General features: G+C 44.7%; 1 protein-coding gene across 1 annotated transcript in view; it reads right to left on the bottom strand.

The window, feature by feature from the left end:
* Nucleotides 1-19,051, bottom strand: part of PSMC5 (proteasome 26S subunit, ATPase 5) — a 152,683-nt gene that overhangs the window by 69,769 nt on the left and 63,863 nt on the right. The window contains exons 6-8 of the mRNA XM_030220618.1: nucleotides 12,072-12,302; nucleotides 11,711-11,837; nucleotides 10,623-10,813 (exon numbers count right to left, since the gene is read on the bottom strand). Coding sequence (XP_030076478.1) covers nucleotides 10,623-10,813; nucleotides 11,711-11,837; nucleotides 12,072-12,302 — 549 coding nt within the window. The remainder of the gene's footprint in view (nucleotides 1-10,622; nucleotides 10,814-11,710; nucleotides 11,838-12,071; nucleotides 12,303-19,051) is intronic.

Genomic DNA, 19,051 nt, shown 5'->3' with positions numbered 1-19,051 from the left:
GAACGGCTTTCAGGCCAAATAACAAATATCGAGACACTGTTAGCAGAGACTACGCAGAGGACTGGCGAGTTGGAACGCAGGGTCTCGGATTTGGAATATGCGAACACCCCAGCGGCGCAGCGCTTGGAGCAAACGCTCTCAAGATTGAAGCGATGTCGTCGAAAATTGATGATTTGGAGAATAGATCCAGGAGAGCGAACTTGTGGATGATAGGCCTGCCAGAATTGATTGGAGAAGGGATGCTGGGGACTGCCTTGGAAAAGTGGCTTAAGGAGAAATTAGATCTTACCTGCTAATTTGCTTTCCTTTAGTCCCTCTGGACCGGACCAGGATTGAACTGATGGGTTGTTATCACCTTCCAGCAGGTGGAGACTGAGAAAAAACTGACTCTAGAGAGCCAATAAGAGCCCTGGTCACGTGACCCTAGCCTCAGTATTTGACTAACAAAGCAGGAAAGAGAAAAAGAAAGACCTTCTGTGCCGTATGGAATCTTAGCAGCCACAAAGCACTTGGCAATGCCAAGTATTAGAGCTCACCAGCAACTCTCACCAGAGAAGTGGTATGGCCCCTTTTGTATTAGAGCTACCAGCAACTGTCACCAGAGAAGTGGTATGGCCCCTTTTTGTATTAGAGCTCACCAGCAACTGTCACCAGAGAAGTGGTATGGCCCCTTTTTGTATTAGAGCTCACCAGCAACTGTCACCAGAGAAGTGGTATGGCTCACTTGTATTATAGCTCACCAGCAACTCCCACCAGAGAAGTAGTATGGCCCACAAAGTTTTATATATATATATACCAGCCACTGAGCACCCCAGAGGAGTGGTATAGCCCTCTTGTAGTAAAGCTCACCAGCAACTCTCACCACAGAAGTGGTATGGCTCACATGAATTAGAACTCACCAGTAACTCTCAGCAGAGAAGTGGTAAGTCTCTCTTAAAGTTCTACATATATACATAAATATATATATATATATACATATATATATACATACATATATACATACCAGCAACCGAGCATACCAGCAACTCCGACCAGAGACGTGGCATGGCCCACTAAAAGTTCTATATATACACTAGCATCTGGTTTGTTTGTTTGTTTTTTAAATATTCCGTTGAAAAGGTGACGAAAATGGGAGGGGCCTGGTCCGGTCCGGAGGGACTAAAGGAAAGCAAATTAGCAGGTAAGATCTAATTTCTCCTTCCTTAGCGTCCCTCTGGACTGGACCAGGATTGAACTGATGGGAAGTACCAAAGCAGTAAACTTACGGGAGGGACCCTACCAAACCCGCTGGGAATACTGGAGTTGCAAAGACCGCCTACTGGCGACCATGACCATCTAGCGTGCCAAAGTACTCCAAGGGCCCTAAAAATCAGTCTGCCAAGGAACAACCGCTTATCAAGTTGGAATGTGTTTTAGACCTTAATGTAACTGTACTCCCGGTGAGAAGACAATTAGCAGTTCAGATTTCCTTAAAGTATCGAGATATAGAGAGTTAGAAACAACCAAACCCTTATGCCGACCGGCTAGAAGGACAAAAAAGGCAATCCCAGAGCCGAAAAAGTTCAATAGCTGTGAAATGCCGTGTAACAGCTCCCTTAATTGGTAAGATCTCTGTTAATATCGAAATTAGTGAATTTCCTATGATCTTGTACTCCCGAAGAAGACCCCAGAACAGAAAGAAAAAACTGACTGAGAAAGATGAAAAAACATGAAACTCCGGTAGACAGAAAAGAAGGAACGAGAAGTAGAAGTACTCGAAACGTAGAACTACTTGGTCCTTGGAAAAAAAAAATTTTTTTAACTTGCAGTCCCGAGACTCTCCTAGCTGAATCAATGGCTATGAAAAAACAGTGTCTTAAGAGAGAAAAAAACCTTAATGGAAAACCAGATGAAAAAACAGCTGCAACCTACAGGTAAAGAAAAGAGAGAGAGAACATCCACTATCCAACAGAGAGAGTCATGGTCTGATGATGCAACCACAGCATAGTAACAATTACTGAAGCAGCAAATCCTGTCAGCTCATCAAGGCCGTAGCAGAGCCCAACGATAAGGCAAAAAAGAAACCTGGTCTGGAGAAAGATGGGACTTTGGAATAGCAGGACCTTGCTAACCGGAAGATGTAGAGAAAACGCCAAGAAAGACGCTGAAGATCCGCATATCACGGACCTTAGGACCAATATGGAGCTGCCAGATCTACCGGCCCCCCATGCGTCTCGATGTCCTGTAAAAGACGACTCCAAAGAAAAGATGTAGGAAAGAGACAGAGAAGACTACTGCTGCAAGAGGGCATCTACCCCGCTGCTGACAAGACTTTTCAGCGAGAGACTAAGCGAGGAACCTGTGAGGACAGAGAGAAAGCAAAAGGTTCTAGAACTGAAGCGTCCCATGAAGGTACTATCAGCTGACAATACTCAGAAGGTGAGAGTCCATTCCCCTGGAACTAGGGTGAAATAAAAGAGAAAAATGCACTAAATTAATCTTTTTTTTTTTTTTACTCTGACCACATGGAAAGCTGAAAATGGCAGTAAGGCAAAAACCTACCCATGCTAAAAGACTCGCCTTCTGCCATGTGAAGAGTAGATTCTTCATTCTTCTTTGAGAAAAGACATAGGCCACTGCAAGGAATTGTCCGACAGACTCTCACCACCTCGCTATCCAGTTGAGAAAGAAACTCCTCCAGAGCTAGACAAATTATTCAGATTTCCAAGACATTGAAGGAGTGACAAGTTGCCAAAGGAGACCACTGAAAACCGGGTAGTCTGCCTAAGCAACATGCACCCCAGCCACAGAAACTGACAAGGAACGATAAAAACTGTCCACTATGTATATTCTACAGGCATACCTGCAGTGAGGATGTTCAATCTCAACCACCAGAACACAGTGCTGCACTATTGAGAATACAGAAACCACCTCAGCTGAAGGGATTCCATCCGAGAGGGATATCTGGATATGAGAGAACATCAGAGAGATGTCATGAAAGGTATAGCCCAGGAAAAAAAAAAAAAAAACTCCAAAAGTCGCTGTCATGGACAGTAACATGAATATAATGTTGAACATAAAGAACGCGACCTAGAAGCAATATTTGAATCTGGACCACCTTTAGTAGCCAACCTAAGAACTGTAAAAAAATATTGTCCCGTTCTAAGACCTGCCGACTCTCTTTATAAGAAGTTTCCCTGAATAGTCGGACATCTAGATACTGGAAAGTAGAATTCCCTCTTCCATGAGAGTCACTGCCACCACCACTGTTTGGTGCCAGTGGGAGGGACCGTTGCGAGATGCAACGGCAGAGCCTGAAACCGAAAAATGGTGTCCCAGAACTACAAACCGCAGGAAACTTTTGGAAACCTATCCTGATAGGAATATGTAGATAAGCTTTCAGCAGATCTAAGGACATGAAAAAAACACTGTCCTGCACGAGATAACAGCATGAAATATTCAAATGTCACCATACGAAAACCATGTGACATTGAAAGCGCGGTAGACTACCTGGAAAATAAAAAATGAAAAATTAGAAAGCAAAAAGGCTTGACAGTCCAAGAGCCGCTGTAGATTGCCCCCTGAGAGGGACAGGGAGACTCCATAAAGACGGCTGAAAGAAGGTATAGCCATCTCGAAAATGTGGAATGGGTCCACCTCAGCTGTAGAGAGTGGAAACAGAAAGCCTGAACTACAAAATCCTACTGTTATCGTAGAGCCTTGCCGACTTACCAACAGATAGCGAAGTATGTAAAGGCTATCATCGAGAAATTACCTGATCACCTGAAGCTAAAGAGGTGAGAACAAGCATAGAGCTAAATAAACAGTCATATAACAAAATCTCATAAGTACATAAGTACATAAGTAGTGCCATACTGGGAAAGACCAAAGGTCCATCTAGCCCAGCATCCTGTCACCGACAGTGGCCAATCCAGGTCAAGGGCACCTGGCACGCTCCCCAAACGTAAAAACATTCCAGACAAGTTATACCTAAAAATGCGGAATTTTTCCAAGTCCATTTAATAGCGGTCTATGGACTTGTCCTTTAGGAATCTATCTAACCCCTTTTTAAACTCCGTCAAGCTAACCGCCCGTACCACGTTCTCCGGCAACGAATTCCAGAGTCTAATTACACGTTGGGTGAAGAAAACTTTTTTCCGATTCGTTTTAAATTTACCACACTGTAGCTTCAACTCATGCCCTCTAGTCCTAGTATTTTTGGATAGCGTGAACAGTCGCTTCACTTCCACCCGATCCATTCCATTCATTATTTTATACACTTCTATCATATCTCCCCTCAGCCGTCTCTTCTCCAAGCTGAAAAGCCCTAGCCTTCTCAGCCTCTCTTCATAGGAAAGTCGTCCCATCCCCACTATCATTTTCGTCGCCCTTCGCTGTACCTTTTCCAATTCTACTATATCTTTTTTGAGATACGGAGACCAGTACTGAACACAATACTCCAGGTGCGGTCGCACCATGGAGCGATACAACGGCATTATAACATCCGCACACCTGGACTCCATACCCTTCCTAATAACACCCAACATTCTATTCGCTTTCCTAGCCGCAGCAGCACACTGAGCAGAAGGTTTCAGCGTATCATCGACAACGACACCCAGATCCCTTTCTTGATCCGTAACTCCTAACGCGGAACCTTGCTGAGAAGGTATATAAAGCCCTGTTGCATAACTGACTGAAACCCCAGATAAACTGCCAACCGCTGCAGTTGCACAATATACACCTGAGGCACATATGATATGAGAAGAAACATATCCCCCGAGAATAATTCCTACCAGAGTGTAATTCATAGGAGACAGAAAACGCCTGTAGCTGCTGCCTCTGCAAGTAGATCACCTGAGACTCTTGCGGCTCAGGCAAATATGTGACTGCTAGAACAGAAACCACAAGAGAGGAAGACAAACTGAATTAAGGATAAGTAGGCATTTTTTTCTGCATATACTACAGTGGCTTACAGCAAATGAACCTTTTCTGGAGATGCGAAGGCAGTAGAACGAGAGGACATGAAATGAGAATGAATGGGGGCAGATTCAAGAAAAATGTCAGGAAGTATTTTTTCATGGAGAGAGTAGTGGATGCTTGGAATGCCCTCCCGCGGGAGGTGGTATGAAAACGGTAACGGAATTCAAACATGCATGGGATAAACATAAAGGAATCCTGTTCAGAAGGAATGGATCCTAAGGAGCTTAGCCGAGATTGGGTGGCAGAGCCGGTAATGGGAGGCGGGGATAGTGCTGGGCAGACTTATACGGTCTGTGCCAGAGCCGGTGGTGGGAGGCGGGGCTGGTGGTTTGGAGGCGGGGATAGTGCTGGGCAGACTTATACGGTCTGTGCCCGGAAAAGGACAGGCGTGGGAAGGAAACAAGATGGCCGTCAGACACCCAGAGCGGTGATTTTGAAGGTACACAATTATATCCACAAAGTGGAGATATTACAGGGCTATCGGGTGAAGAGACAAACAACTAAGTTTGACAGGCACCAGATCAGAATTTTTCAAGATTATTCTGCACAGTTACAGGACCATAGGAAGCAGTTTACTCCGTTGTGCAGGCGACTGTATGAGTCCAAAGTCCAATTTATGCGGCTCTACCCTGCAATTCTAAAGATTAAACATGAAGGACGCTGGATGACCTATGAAACTGTGGCAGAGGCCTCTGCATTTGTGAAAGAAATAGAATGTAAAAAGGTAGAAGGTTGCTCTGATAGCACAGACAAATGAAACCTGTACCTGCCAGCATAGAAGGATGCTATTTAAAATGGGGAGGTATGGTAGTAGCCCAGCAATGCATCGTTTATGTGGTTTAAATGTTGGGGGGGACCGGTGGGATTGTGACTGCTTCAGGGGAAAGAGGGGTCACTAGCACAGTATTGACTCTAGACCTGTTGTAGAATGGGTTTTGGAAATCAGGGATCAGGGGATGTGGAAGGGGAGGGTTGTGGAAGGGAGAGGGGGTTATGAGGTTTATTGTGCCTTGGGAAAGGTATGCAGAGCAGGAGGTGAGAGAATGATGAACTGTGTGCAACAGAACTGGAGGAGAATGATTGATTGTGGAAGCTGTGCTGAGGAGAAGGAATTTCCGGGGGGGGGTGGGGGGGGGAGAGGCTGGGCGTCCCTGGGGAGATTATATTAGGAATGATTTACCTAATCCAAGCAGAAGTCCTGGCTAGATTGGCGGGCGGAGTGCGCCTGATTTCGTGGAATGTCTGCAGGATAACGTCACCAATTAAGTGGACAAAGATATTAGAGACCTTAAAGCGTCATGGGGTCCATATAGCTTGCATTCAGGAGACAAGGCTCTCGCAGGAGCATGAAAAATTAAAAAGACAATGGGTGGGGGAAATGTATTGCTCCCCAGCGACGGGTAGGAGAGGAGGGGTGGCAACTCTGATCCACAAGGTGATGGCCTGCCACACTACACCATTATTTAAAGATCGAGAGGGGAGATATGTGGGAGCAAAAATCAATATGCAAGGAAGAAAAAGGCTTCTGGTAGCAGTTTACACACCAACAGGGGCGGGTAAAAGTTTTTATTCACATTTAATGGCTAAATGCCAGCAATATGAGGTGCTTCCAATAGTGAATCAGGTATACGACTGGGGTTTGGACCGAACAGGGACTAGGAAGGGAGGGGATTCATCTGGGGGAACACTATTAGAGTGCTTTTGTAGATCTGCTGGGCTTGTAGACCCACTACATTTAGATGAGAAAGACTATATCCATACTTCCAGGGTGCATCGCATGCAATCAAGAATAGATTATATATTGGTGTCACAAGAGTTATTCCACCAGGTTTTGGCTGCTGCAATAGGACTAGAGGAGATTTCGGATCATGCGTTGATCTGGATAGATATGAAGGCGCAACCATATTTTAAGAAACCTACGTGTTGGCGCTTTCCAACATACTTGTTCTCCTGTTTGGAATTCCAAAAGTACTTGCATACTAAGTGGGAGGAATGTAACACATTTAACTAGCAGCATGCAGAGGACCCGGTCCTTTTCTGGGCTGCGGCTAAGGCTGTACTGAGAGGGGACATAATTGCTTATGTGAGCAAATGCAACTGTTGTATAGCTAAGGGGATAATAACTTTAGAGCACCAGTTTAGAGAGGCGAAGAGGCAATACACAAGGACCCCCACATTAGAGATGTATGAATCCCTCATGGCTGCTAGAGTGGCACTAAATGGACTACTACACGAACGAATGACTCGCTCGCTTATTTATAGGTAATACAGTTTGTATAAGCATGGGGATAAAGTAGGTGGGCAATTAGCGCGAATGGTGAAAGGTGCTCGTAGGCCACATTTTACTGCAGCACTCAAAACAAAAACGCAGTGGGGGGGGGGTAGTTACAAAGATGGAGGAGATCGCGGAAGCATTTAGGGGTCATTTTGAAGCATTGTATCAAGGGAAAGGTGGAGATAAGAATATACGTACAAGAATACCTGAGGAAGTCGGGTATGCCAAAACTTCCAGAAGAGGCAGTAGAGAGGCTGAATGCACCGCTAACTGTGAAAGAAATCCAGGGAGAGATAAAGGCATTAAAAATGTACTTGGCGCCGGAGCCTGACGGGTATTCGGGAGAGTTTTACAAAATTCTGGGCACTCAGCTGCTGAGTACATTGTGGGAATTTTATAACGTAGTGGTAGAGAAAGGGGCCCTTCCCCCGCAGGCAAACATGGCATTGATTAGCTTAATACCTAAAGAAGGGAGGGACCTGTTGCAGCCAGGCTCATATCGGCCAATATCTTTGATATATGTTGATATCAAGATATTGTCCCGTGTGCTCATGGATAGAATGTTGCCCCAGATAATCCATGAGAATCAGGTAGGTTTCGTGAGAGGACGTCAGTCAGTGCTCAATGTACATAAGCTGATAGCAGCTATAGTACAAAATTTGGGTGAGGGTCGTAGAGGGATGATAGTTTGCTTAGACGCAGAGCTTGCTTTTGATAGGGTACTCCGGCCATTTATGTTTGAAACGCTGCGGTGGATAGGGATACAAGGCTGGTACCTACAGGCAATCAGGGCATTATATTAATCGCCTAGAGCAATGATTGCGGTCATTAGGATCAGGACTTTGGAATTTGAAATAGGCCGTGGGACACGGCAGGGCTGTCCGTTATCACCGCTACTGATAAAATTTGATTTTTTATATTTTTATTCTGCCTATCACTAACCTACAATTACTTCTTTAAACTCCAATCTTTAAGTTCCCAAAGCAAAAAGCAAAATAGTGTTCACTTACCAGAGGAATGTCCTCTTCTCTCAGAACTTCTGAGAAATAAAGTGGGACCTTTTCTTTTTTTTATAGTTTTGAATCTAAGGGAACCTTTTCAAAACAGGCTCTTTGAAGTTGAAGACTGATGGTTTAGGCTTTAAGGCTCCAAACGTTTGTCTTAGGATTAAGGCACTACAGCCATAACAGTCATTTTACTACTGAGATTCAAATGCCTCAGACTACGAATAGTGCACATCTTCCAGTGGAAAGGAAAGGAAATTCCAGAACACAAAGTTATAACAGGAGTCTCCTGGCAGTAGGATGCAGAAAAATATATTAGGAAATACTTTTACATGGAAAGGGCGATGGACATGTGGACAAAGTGGTGGAGGCAAAAATAGTAATGGAATTCAAAAAAGCCTGGCATAAGCAGAGATGATTCCTTATTGTGAAGAATAAAGGTAAAGCACAGATCAACTGGGCATCTAAAACATTGCAGAGATCAATGGGCCCCACCTGTTATATTCTGTGTTTTTCTATGACATTGTATGTTGTACTTCGATTGTAACCAAGCTACAACAGCAAGCTTCGAGACAGGAGAAAAGCAAGTAGGAACAAGGGCTAAATCAGCTTTGAGAAACACAAAGTGTAACCTAATAAAAACAGTTCATACCTCTTGTGGACAAGACACCACTATCACCAAAAAGTGGATTCTTGTGGTTGAGGCAGAAGTCTGCAAATATTAAGAGGTCCTTTTACTAAGGTGTGCTGAAAAATGGGCTAGTGTAGGCATGTGTTTTGGGCGCACACAGATCCATTCTTCAGCACGCCTGTAAAAAAGGCCTTTTTTAAATTTTTGCCAAAAATGGATGTGCAACAAAATAAAAATTGGCGTGAGTCCATTTTGGGTCTGACACCTTACCACCAGCCATTGACCTAGCAGTAAGGTCTCTTGCGTTAACCATGCAGTAATTGCCTACGTGTGTCAAGTTGGAGTTATCACCCAATTTTCGCTGCGTGCCAGAAAATAAAATATATTATCTGGCACGCATAGCGGATGCACATCAAAAATGAAATTACCACACAGGCCACGCAATAGCTGGGCAGAAACTCCAAATTGATGCACATTGGACGCACGTAGGCACCTACATGCCTTAGTAAAAGGGTCCCTAACAGGACAATTGGTCTGCAACAGTGTGAGGTATACCTTCTACTACACTATTTCTGTGATATATCAAATGTATTAATGCTTTTATATGCCTCACTTTTCTATGCTGCTTGCTCTTTACTTCAACAGTTCCTCTAATTCTCTCTCAATTTTAATAGAAAACTCCATTTCACTATCTTGTTTCTTGTGGCTGGGTTCATTCTGGACTATTTTAAAAATAAAACAGCATTCAGCAGGAAAATTACATTTCTCATTGCATCCTTGAAGGAACAATAATTTCTGATCACATCAATGTGCTCCCAAATAGAACATCAGGAGCAAGCAGGAACCAAAAAAAAAATTTCAGGACAGTTTTTAACATTGGTTGTTGCAGTTATCCAGGTCTTACCATAGCTCAGTAAATTGAACTGACGTTTCAGCCATCATGCTATGAGCATGAAAGACTGGTTCCACTTACTCAGATGTGGCAAGATCCAGACAACTGCAATGACCATGACACCAGCCTAAGAGAACAGTTTTAACACTGGTTTAAAGAAAAGCCTCCAACTGACAGCCCAAACACCCGTACATAGACAAGTTCAATCCAAAAAGCAAAAGCTTATAAACCAGAAGCTCATGATACAGGGACCCCTTTACTAAGCTGCATTAGGTGCTGCCAACGCCTGCCTAACGCAGCTTAAAGTGGTGTATTGCTGGACGCGCTCGGCCATCCTGTGGTAACTGCTAAATGTGCGCACACAAAAAAATTTGAGAGGGTGTGTCATGGGGCGGAGACTGGGCGTTCCTGTGCTAAACAGCGTGTTTACATTACTGCACACTTATCTGGCTAGCGCAAGAATACCGTGCACAGTTATTAAAATTTAAAAAAAATCAGCCATTTTACAGCCATGGTAAAAATGGCTTTTACAGTGCAGGAAAATCCCGTGCAAGGGCGCACTAAAGCCACTTTTTACCACAGCTCAGTAAAAGGACCTTATAGTAACCTAATGAAACCGTTTAAAAAGAAAAACAAACAAACAAAAAAAAAACCACACACAAATCCCCTCCTACAACATCTGTATATCCAAAGGTTTAAATCTTAAATCCCAGCAACCAGGCTACACAACTTTGTAGCCCCTGTTTGTAAAGCACTTTACTTTAAATGCTTTATATAAGCACATACGTTATTATGTATAAAACTCTGCAGGGCTATTAATACAGGCAGTCCAAGGCATGACATAACCCTCTTGCTGCTCACCTTTATGTTCTTGGTGGCTTCAAACCCATCCAGCTGGTTAAGAAGCTCCAACATTGTGCGCTGGACTTCACTGTCCCCACCAGAGCCACCCTCCAGACGTGAAGAGCCAATGGAGTCTATTTCATCCATAAAGATGATGGAAGGCGCATGCTCTCGAGCCATGACAAACAGCTCCCGAACCATGCGCGCACCTAGAACACAGAGCAGGGGTATTGGAGATCAAGCATTCAGTAAACATGTCATATATCATCACCGGTCAGATATAAGACTCAGGAACAGGACAGACATAACCACTTGAGCAATGCCAAGAACAAATGTATGTTTTATATATGCAGACGAGCCAACACACACAGAAGGTGTTCTCTCCACAGGAAACACGCAAAGCAAAGGAAAAAGTGGATCCAAAAAAGTCCTCTCACAAGTGGTGTCTCCTTAAACAAGGTCTTTATTTCAAATCAATAAAACAACGACCCCACAAGTAGTCTCTCCTTAAACAAGGTCTTTATTTCAAATCAACAAAACAACGACCCACACAAGTGGTGTCTCCTTAAACAAGGTCTTTATTTCAAATCAATAAAACAACGACCCCACAAGTGGTGTCTCCTTAAACAAGGTCTTTATTTCAAATCAATAAAACAACGACCCCACAAGTGGTGTCTCCTTAAACAAGGTCTTTATTTCAAATCAATAAAACAACGACCCCACAAGTGGTGTCTCCTTAAACAAGGTCTTTATTTCAAATCAATAAAACGACGACCCCACAAGTGGTGTCTCCTTAAACAAGGTCTTTATTTCAAATCAATAAAACGACGACCCCACAAGTGGTGTCTCCTTAAACAAGGTCTTTATTTCAAATCAATAAAACAACGACCCTTGTCGTTGTTTTATTGATTTGAAATAAAGACCTTGTTTAAGGAGACACCACTTGTGAGAGGACTTTTTTGGATCCACTGTTTCCTTTGCTTTATATATGCAGACACCTACACTCCAGTGACTGGGACACCTCAGTTACACACCGACAACGGCTCAGCGCTGAGGATCTAGGCTGCCCCAGCTACGACGACTGACTGCAGATATTTCACACTTACCCTCTCCGATGAACTTCTGGACCAGCTCAGACCCTGAGACTCGAATGAAAGTGCAATCTGTGTGATGAGCCACAGCCCGGGCTAGCAGAGTTTTCCCTGTCCCAGGTGGTCCGTAAAGCAGAACACCCTGAAAGAATCAGTCAGGTCAGGGACAAGCGTTAGTATTCAAGGCAGATTCTCTATTCAACAGTGTGTGAAGAAATAAGTGATCAATGGAAGAGGACTGGAAGCAGCAATTCTAGTGCTACCTCAGGCTTATTTAATGACCCATAGACACAAAGAGTAGCTACAAAGTGCATTGCTTGGTGCACACGATTAAACAGGAGCTGATCTGTAACAGTCTGATCACCATGCTACATACCTTAGGCTGGGCGATTCCCAGTGCCTCAAACAGCTCTGGATGTTTCACTGGCAGCTCGATCACCTCCTTGATCTCTTTAATCTGTTTGTCAAGGCCTCCAATCATTTCATAGGTGGAGTCAGGGACCTTCTCCACCATCATGAGGGACACCAGAGGGTCCACCTTATTGGGCAGGATCTTGTGTAATGTGTAGCTATCATTGCGTAGTGCCACCCGACAGTTTGGGGTCACCTCGTGAGAAAAAAAAATAATAATAATAATAATAAAAGGAATAACTGGACACTCAGATTAAATGGAAAAATGTTGACTCCTCTTACTTGCTTATCTATATGTTCCATCTTTGCTTATACCTACACTGTCTATTAAAATGTTTTATTATGTATTGACATAAGTAGTACACTATGCTACACTTTGTCTTGTTATTTGAATATTTTACTGCTATAATCATCTACTGCTTACGTTTTATTCCTACTGTACACCACCTTGAGTAAATTCCTCCAAAAAGGCTGTAAATAAATTCTAATAATGGAGTCACGTGATGCACTGAGAGCAGCAGCAGGGGCTAGGCTGTGCTCCGAGGTTCCCACTCCGTTTATCGTACTTTAAACTGATCGAAATCTCCCGCAGCGACTATTTGGAAAGGTGAGAGTGCCTTACTAATGTGCATGGAAGCCTACTTGTCCCAATGCCCGTCGGATCCGCGAAAAGAAGCGCTAAAAGCGATAAAAACAAACAACAGCTACCCGCGGCTGAATACAAGATGGCGGACGCTAAGATCGAGTCGGAACCGGAGTTTTCTGACAAACAACTAGCGCAGCTGACAGCAGCGGTCGGGGCAGCTCAGAATGCTAGATTTGAATCGCTGGCGGGACAGCTGGAGAAATTGGAGGCGAGTATGGCTGACAACACGAAGCGTACGACTGAGCTAGAACACCGTGTATCTGAGGTGGAAGATTCCTGGAACAAACACCTACCGGTGATTAAGGAACTTGAAGAGAAAGTTCGAGCTCAAAACGCCAAGCTAGAAGATTTTGAAAGCAGAACCTGTCGGTCAAACATCCGGATCATCGGTATTCCCGAGTCTACCCCTGAAAAGAACCTGGGGCCTCGGCTAGAAACATGGCTGCAGCTAGAATTCGCGCTCTCAGACAGTCGTGGGGCCTTTTGTATCGAGAGAGCACATCGCTTAGGCAGACTGCAACCGGAACAATCAAGACCACGTGCAGTTATTGTGAAAATTCATAACTACATCCATAAAGAGGAAATTATGCAAGGCTTCCGAACCAAAAGAGACACTTTGCGCTATGATGGAGCTCCAGTCCTGATTTTTCCGGATTATCCGGCAAGCATCCAAGAAAAGCGTAAGCGCTTTCACCCAGTGTGCTCCAAATTGGTGGAAAAACAAATTCGCTTTACACTGGCATATCCTGCAACTTTAAAGATTCAAATTGGAGGCAAATGGTCAAAGTTTGAGTCAGAGAAAGCAGCGCTGGAATTTATAAATCAACAGCCTGAGAACTTGAACGGTCCACCATGAAGGCCGGATAGCACGTGCCAGGTGAAGCTGGAAATAAGGCAGGAATACCATTATCAGAAGAATGGGACGTTAATGGAGTGGGGAGTAAACTGTTATAACTTGAATTTACTATACTGTTATGTTTTGCAACATGAATGTTTCCAGACGGAGGGGGGACCTCTGCATCAGGGTGACCATCAACGATGAAAGCCTATTCATCGCTAAGTATAGAAGTGTGTTTGGGGTATTGGGTCATAGGGGAGGGGGTGGGAGGGGAAGGGGAAAACGGGGGTTTTAGAGATAAAGGGGATTCTTGTGAACAAGTTCTTATCAGTGTTAGAGGACGGGTTGATACATTGGCTAAATTATCAAAAATGCTGTGTGGAATTGCAATAGAGTTCTGGGTGCAGGGGGAGGGCTGGGCCCCTGCAGCCATTCGTATATGGTTACTGTTTTTTCTGTTGGGTCTTTTGCCTTGTGAAGTCTTCATCATATGACATAGTGACCTGGAATGTGGGGGGGATTTCCTCCCCCATAAAACGGGCAAAGATCCTTACTCATTTAAAGCGGCTTCACGCTGACATTGCCTGTCTCCAGGAAACCAGATTATCGGATGAAGAGCATGAGAAACTGAGAAGAATGTGGGTGGGACAGGTGGACTATGTATCATCGGGAGGGAGAAGAGGAGGGGTAGCTATTTTGTACCGCAAAAACTTAGTCTATTCTTCTGAAATTATTCTGAGGGATACAGAGGGCAGATACAGTGGGGGAAATAAGTATTTGATCCCTTGCTGATTTTGTAAGTTTGCCCACTGACAAAGACATGAGCAGCCCATAATTGAAGGGTAGGTTATTGGTAACAGTGAGAGATAGCACATCACAAATTAAATCCGGAAAATCACATTGTGGAAAGTATATGAATTTATTTGCATTCTGCAGAGGGAAATAAGTATTTGATCCCCCACCAACCAGTAAGAGATCTGGCCCCTACAGACCAGGTAGATGCTCCAAATCAACTCGTTACCTGCATGACAGACAGCTGTCGGCAATGGTCACCTGTATGAAAGACACCTGTCCACAGACTCAGTGAATCAGTCAGACTCTAACCTCTACAAAATGGCCAAGAGCAAGGAGCTGTCTAAGGATGTCAGGGACAAGATCATACACCTGCACAAGGCTGGAATGGGCTACAAAACCATCAGTAAGACGCTGGGCGAGAAGGAGACAACTGTTGGTGCCATAGTAAGAAAATGGAAGAAGTACAAAATGACTGTCAATCGACAAAGATCTGGGGCTCCACGCAAAATCTCACCTCGTGGGGTATCCTTGATCATGAGGAAGGTTAGAAATCAGCCTACAACTACAAGGGGGGAACTTGTCAATGATCTCAAGGCAGCTGGGACCACTGTCACCACGAAAACCATTGGTAACACATTACGACATAACGGATTGCAATCCTGCAGTGCCCGCAAGGTCCCCCTGCTCCGGAAGGCACATGTGACGGCCCGTCTGAAGTTTGCCAGTGAACACCTGGATGATGCCGAGAGTGATTGGGAGAAGGTGCTGTGGTCAGATGAGACAAAAATTGAGCTCTTTGGCATGAACTCAACTCGCCGTGTTTGGAGGAAGAGAAATGCTGCCTATGACCCAAAGAACACCGTCCCCACTGTCAAGCATGGAGGTGGAAATGTTATGTTTTGGGGGTGTTTCTCTGCTAAGGGCACAGGACTACTTCACCGCATCAATGGGAGAATGGATGGGGCCATGTACCGTACAATTCTGAGTGACAACCTCCTTCCCTCCGCCAGGGCCTTAAAATGGGTCGTGGCTGGGTCTTCCAGCACGACAATGACCCAAAACATACAGCCAAGGCAACAAAGGAGTGGCTCAGGAAGAAGCACATTAGGGTCATGGAGTGGCCTAGCCAGTCACCAGACCTTAATCCCATTGAAAACTTATGGAGGGAGCTGAAGCTGCGAGTTGCCAAGCGACAGCCCAGAACTCTTAATGATTTAGAGATGATCTGCAAAGAGGAGTGGACCAAAATTCCTCCTGACATGTGTGCAAACCTCATCATCAACTACAGAAGACGTCTGACCGCTGTGCTTGCCAACAAGGGTTTTGCCACCAAGTATTAGGTCTTGTTTGCCAGAGGGATTAAATACTTATTTCCCTCTGCAGAATGCAAATAAATTCATATACTTTCCACAATGTGATTTTCCGGATTTAATTTGTGATGTGCTATCTCTCACTGTTACCAATAACCTACCCTTCAATTATGGGCTGCTCATGTCTTTGTCAGTGGGCAAACTTACAAAATCAGCAAGGGATCAAATACTTATTTCCCCCACTGTATTTGATGGTTAAGCTTAATATTCAGGGGAAAGAAATATATTTGTTGTCGGTGTATGCACCCACTCCCTCAGACCCAGTCTTCTTTCCTGGCCTAATGAGGGCTCTTCTCCCATACCGTGAAAAGGACATAGTATTGGCTGGGGACCTGAATGCACTAATGAATACAGAGGTGGACTGCACGGGGCAGAGGAGCCGGGGGGCAGAGCAGGGGCAGTGTCAGAGCATGTTGTCTTCCTTTGCGAATGCCCTTGGATTGATAGACACTTGGAGAACTCTCCACCCTGAAGGGAGGGACTTCACACACAGATCCCATGCACACGGGTCATGGGCTCGTCTTGACTACATATTGGCTTCGGCATCCTTGTTCCCATGTGTCATGGCGGCCGACATTGAACAGGTGTTGGTATCTGACCACGCCCCAGTGCGGCTCACATTGGATGTCGGGACGGGGATCCCGATGGTGAAACGGTGGAGGTTTCCGGGATATTTGGTGAAAGACTCGGAGTTTGTCCTTTTCTTGCAGCAAAAGTGGGAGGAATTCTCCACGCACAATGCTGAACACAGATCTGACCCAGTCCTGTTCTGGTGTACTGCTAAAGCAGTTTTGAGAGGGGAGGTGATTTCGTATGTGGCGACTAGAAAGAAAAAAGTAGCGGCCAGTATTCTTAATCTGACAAGACAATTGAGCAAAGTAAAAAGCATGTTCATGGCATCCCCTACTCAAAGTCATAGGGACAGCTATGAAGCCTTGCAGGTCACAGTTAATTCCTTGATACATGAGCACACGCAAAAACACCTTTTATACCACAAATTTAGGCTGCACAAATATGGGAACAAGCAAGGAGGATATTGGCCAGGATGGTGGGTCCCCGGACGGGGAATCGCACGATTGTAGCCTTAAAAGACACCCAAGGGACCGTACATAATAAAACAATTCAGTTACTAAGACTGTTACAGAAACATTTTAGTGATGTGTATGCTCCTATGGCCCCGCCACCTAAGGAATTGGTGCACCAGTTCCTGGATAAATCAGGGATGTCAAAATTAGGACCTGGGGTACGTGAGTGTCTAGGGTCACCCCTGCAACCGAGGGAACTACAGCGGGCTATTAAAGATCTAAAAACAAACACAGCACCGGGTGCTGATGGTTTCTCCAGAGAGTTCTATAAAGTCCTACAATTGTCCCTAGTGGCACCTTTAATTGAGTACTATCAGACAGTAATAGATGATGGGGAATTCCCTCAAAATGAAAACACAGCATTGATTACGCTATTACTTAAACCGGGTAAGCAAGCAGATGATCCAGAGTCATATCGCCCCATTTCTCTTATCAATGTAGACATCAAACTTTTGGCAAAAGTTTTAGCCAACAGAATGTCAGCATACATACCAGAGTTAATTACTGCGGCTCAGGTGGGGTTTGTTCCCAAACGACACTCGGTTCTACATGTGAGACGTATTCTTCTCGCATTAGCCCAGTGCACTGATCGAGGAGAACCTTGTATGGTGGTTAGTTTGGACGCGGCCAAGGCCTTCGATCATGTGGACTGGAGCTACTTATTTCAGGTGCTGGAGTGGCTAGAATTCCTGGAGGTTTTCATTCAGTCCGTTCGGGTACTATATAAAGGGCTGGGTGCCCAAATAGTGGCCAATGGGAGCAGGTCCGAATGGTTTCCGGTTAGCAGAGGAACGAGACAGGGGTGTCCATTGTCACCATTTCTATTTAATATTTCCTTAGAGCCCTTGATCAGGACACTAAACGGGACAGGGGACATTAAAGGGGTGATCCTTGGGAATGAAGAAGTGAAAACCTTGGCTTATGCAGATGACATCTTGCTGGTGATGAGAGAACCACAAACGTCATTACAATATACTTTGGAAACTATAGAACATTACGGGAGACTCTCTGGGTTTTCATTAAACCTCCAAAAGTCATGTGCACTGGCATCGGGTGATACATTACAGCAGGCTTGGCGGGGACATTTCCCGCTGCGATGGGAGGACAAGGCCCTTAAGTATCTAGGTATATTAATTCCCAAGGAACTGTCGGCGCTATACCGAATTAATGTTGACCCAATGATAAAGAATATGAAACAAAGACTGCGGTTGTGGCAGGCTCTTCCCCTCTCGCTGTGGGGGCGGGTTGCACTTTTTAACATGCTTATTGCGCCGCGATGGCTCTATTTGTTTCAACAACTCCCACTGTTTTTGCGTGTAAAAGAGGAGAGAGCTTTAAATAGGCTCATACAGAACTTTCTCTGGCAGGGCAAGCGTCCAAGATTGCCTATGGAAGTGATCACCACCCCACGGGAACAAGGGGGAATGGGTCTGTTGAGCTTGCGGAATCTTTCAATAGCATGTGAAATGCGGCACATAAATGATTGGTTCCGGGGTACAACAGAATTTTCTAACACAGAGGCAGAGATAGCGGTATTCCCTGAGACTCACTTTAGCTACCTATTGCATACGGGATGCAGCCTACCGCCGAGAGCATTCCAAAGACATCCACTTTTGCGCCCGATGAGAGCTACTTGGCGGTGGGTATGTCGGAGATACAAGTTTAGTGCAAAAGTCACGCCACTGCTCCCCATTTGTAATAACCCAGATTTCCCCCCGGGGGTAGGGGCTAGTGTTTTTGGCCAATGGAAAGACAAAGGAATTATTTACTTGTCTCACATAGTTACAGAAGAGGGACAGATTAAAACACAGAGGCGCTAATTGAAGAGTTTGGTATCTCTAGATCACAATATTTCGCCTATGCTCAGTTAAAACATTATGTATCCTCTTTAACATGGACAGATCTCACGGAGGATGTGATTGATGTCCTCACAGAGCAGTACTCTTTGGGGGCACAGGTCTCTGTTCCTTTAAGATTTCATTTACAGCAACTAAAAGACACAACCCAAGAAATAGATTATATAGGGGTGACTAAAGCGTGGACTGAGGATCTTGGCTGCACAGTTACAACAGATACTGGCCAGAGGTTCTTGGGTGGTATCTATAAAATGCACTTTTCGGTCCCTCAGGGTGAACGGTTATACAGATTTTTTATGAGAACCTACATGGCCCCTAAAAGAATGGCCAGAATAACTGAGTCTTGTGATGGGAC

This window comes from Microcaecilia unicolor, chromosome 12 (genome assembly GCF_901765095.1).
Source record: "Microcaecilia unicolor chromosome 12, aMicUni1.1, whole genome shotgun sequence".
NCBI lineage: Eukaryota > Metazoa > Chordata > Amphibia > Gymnophiona > Siphonopidae > Microcaecilia > Microcaecilia unicolor.
Note: the sequence above shows the minus strand (reverse complement) of the source record. Positions and strands in the feature narration are given on the sequence as shown.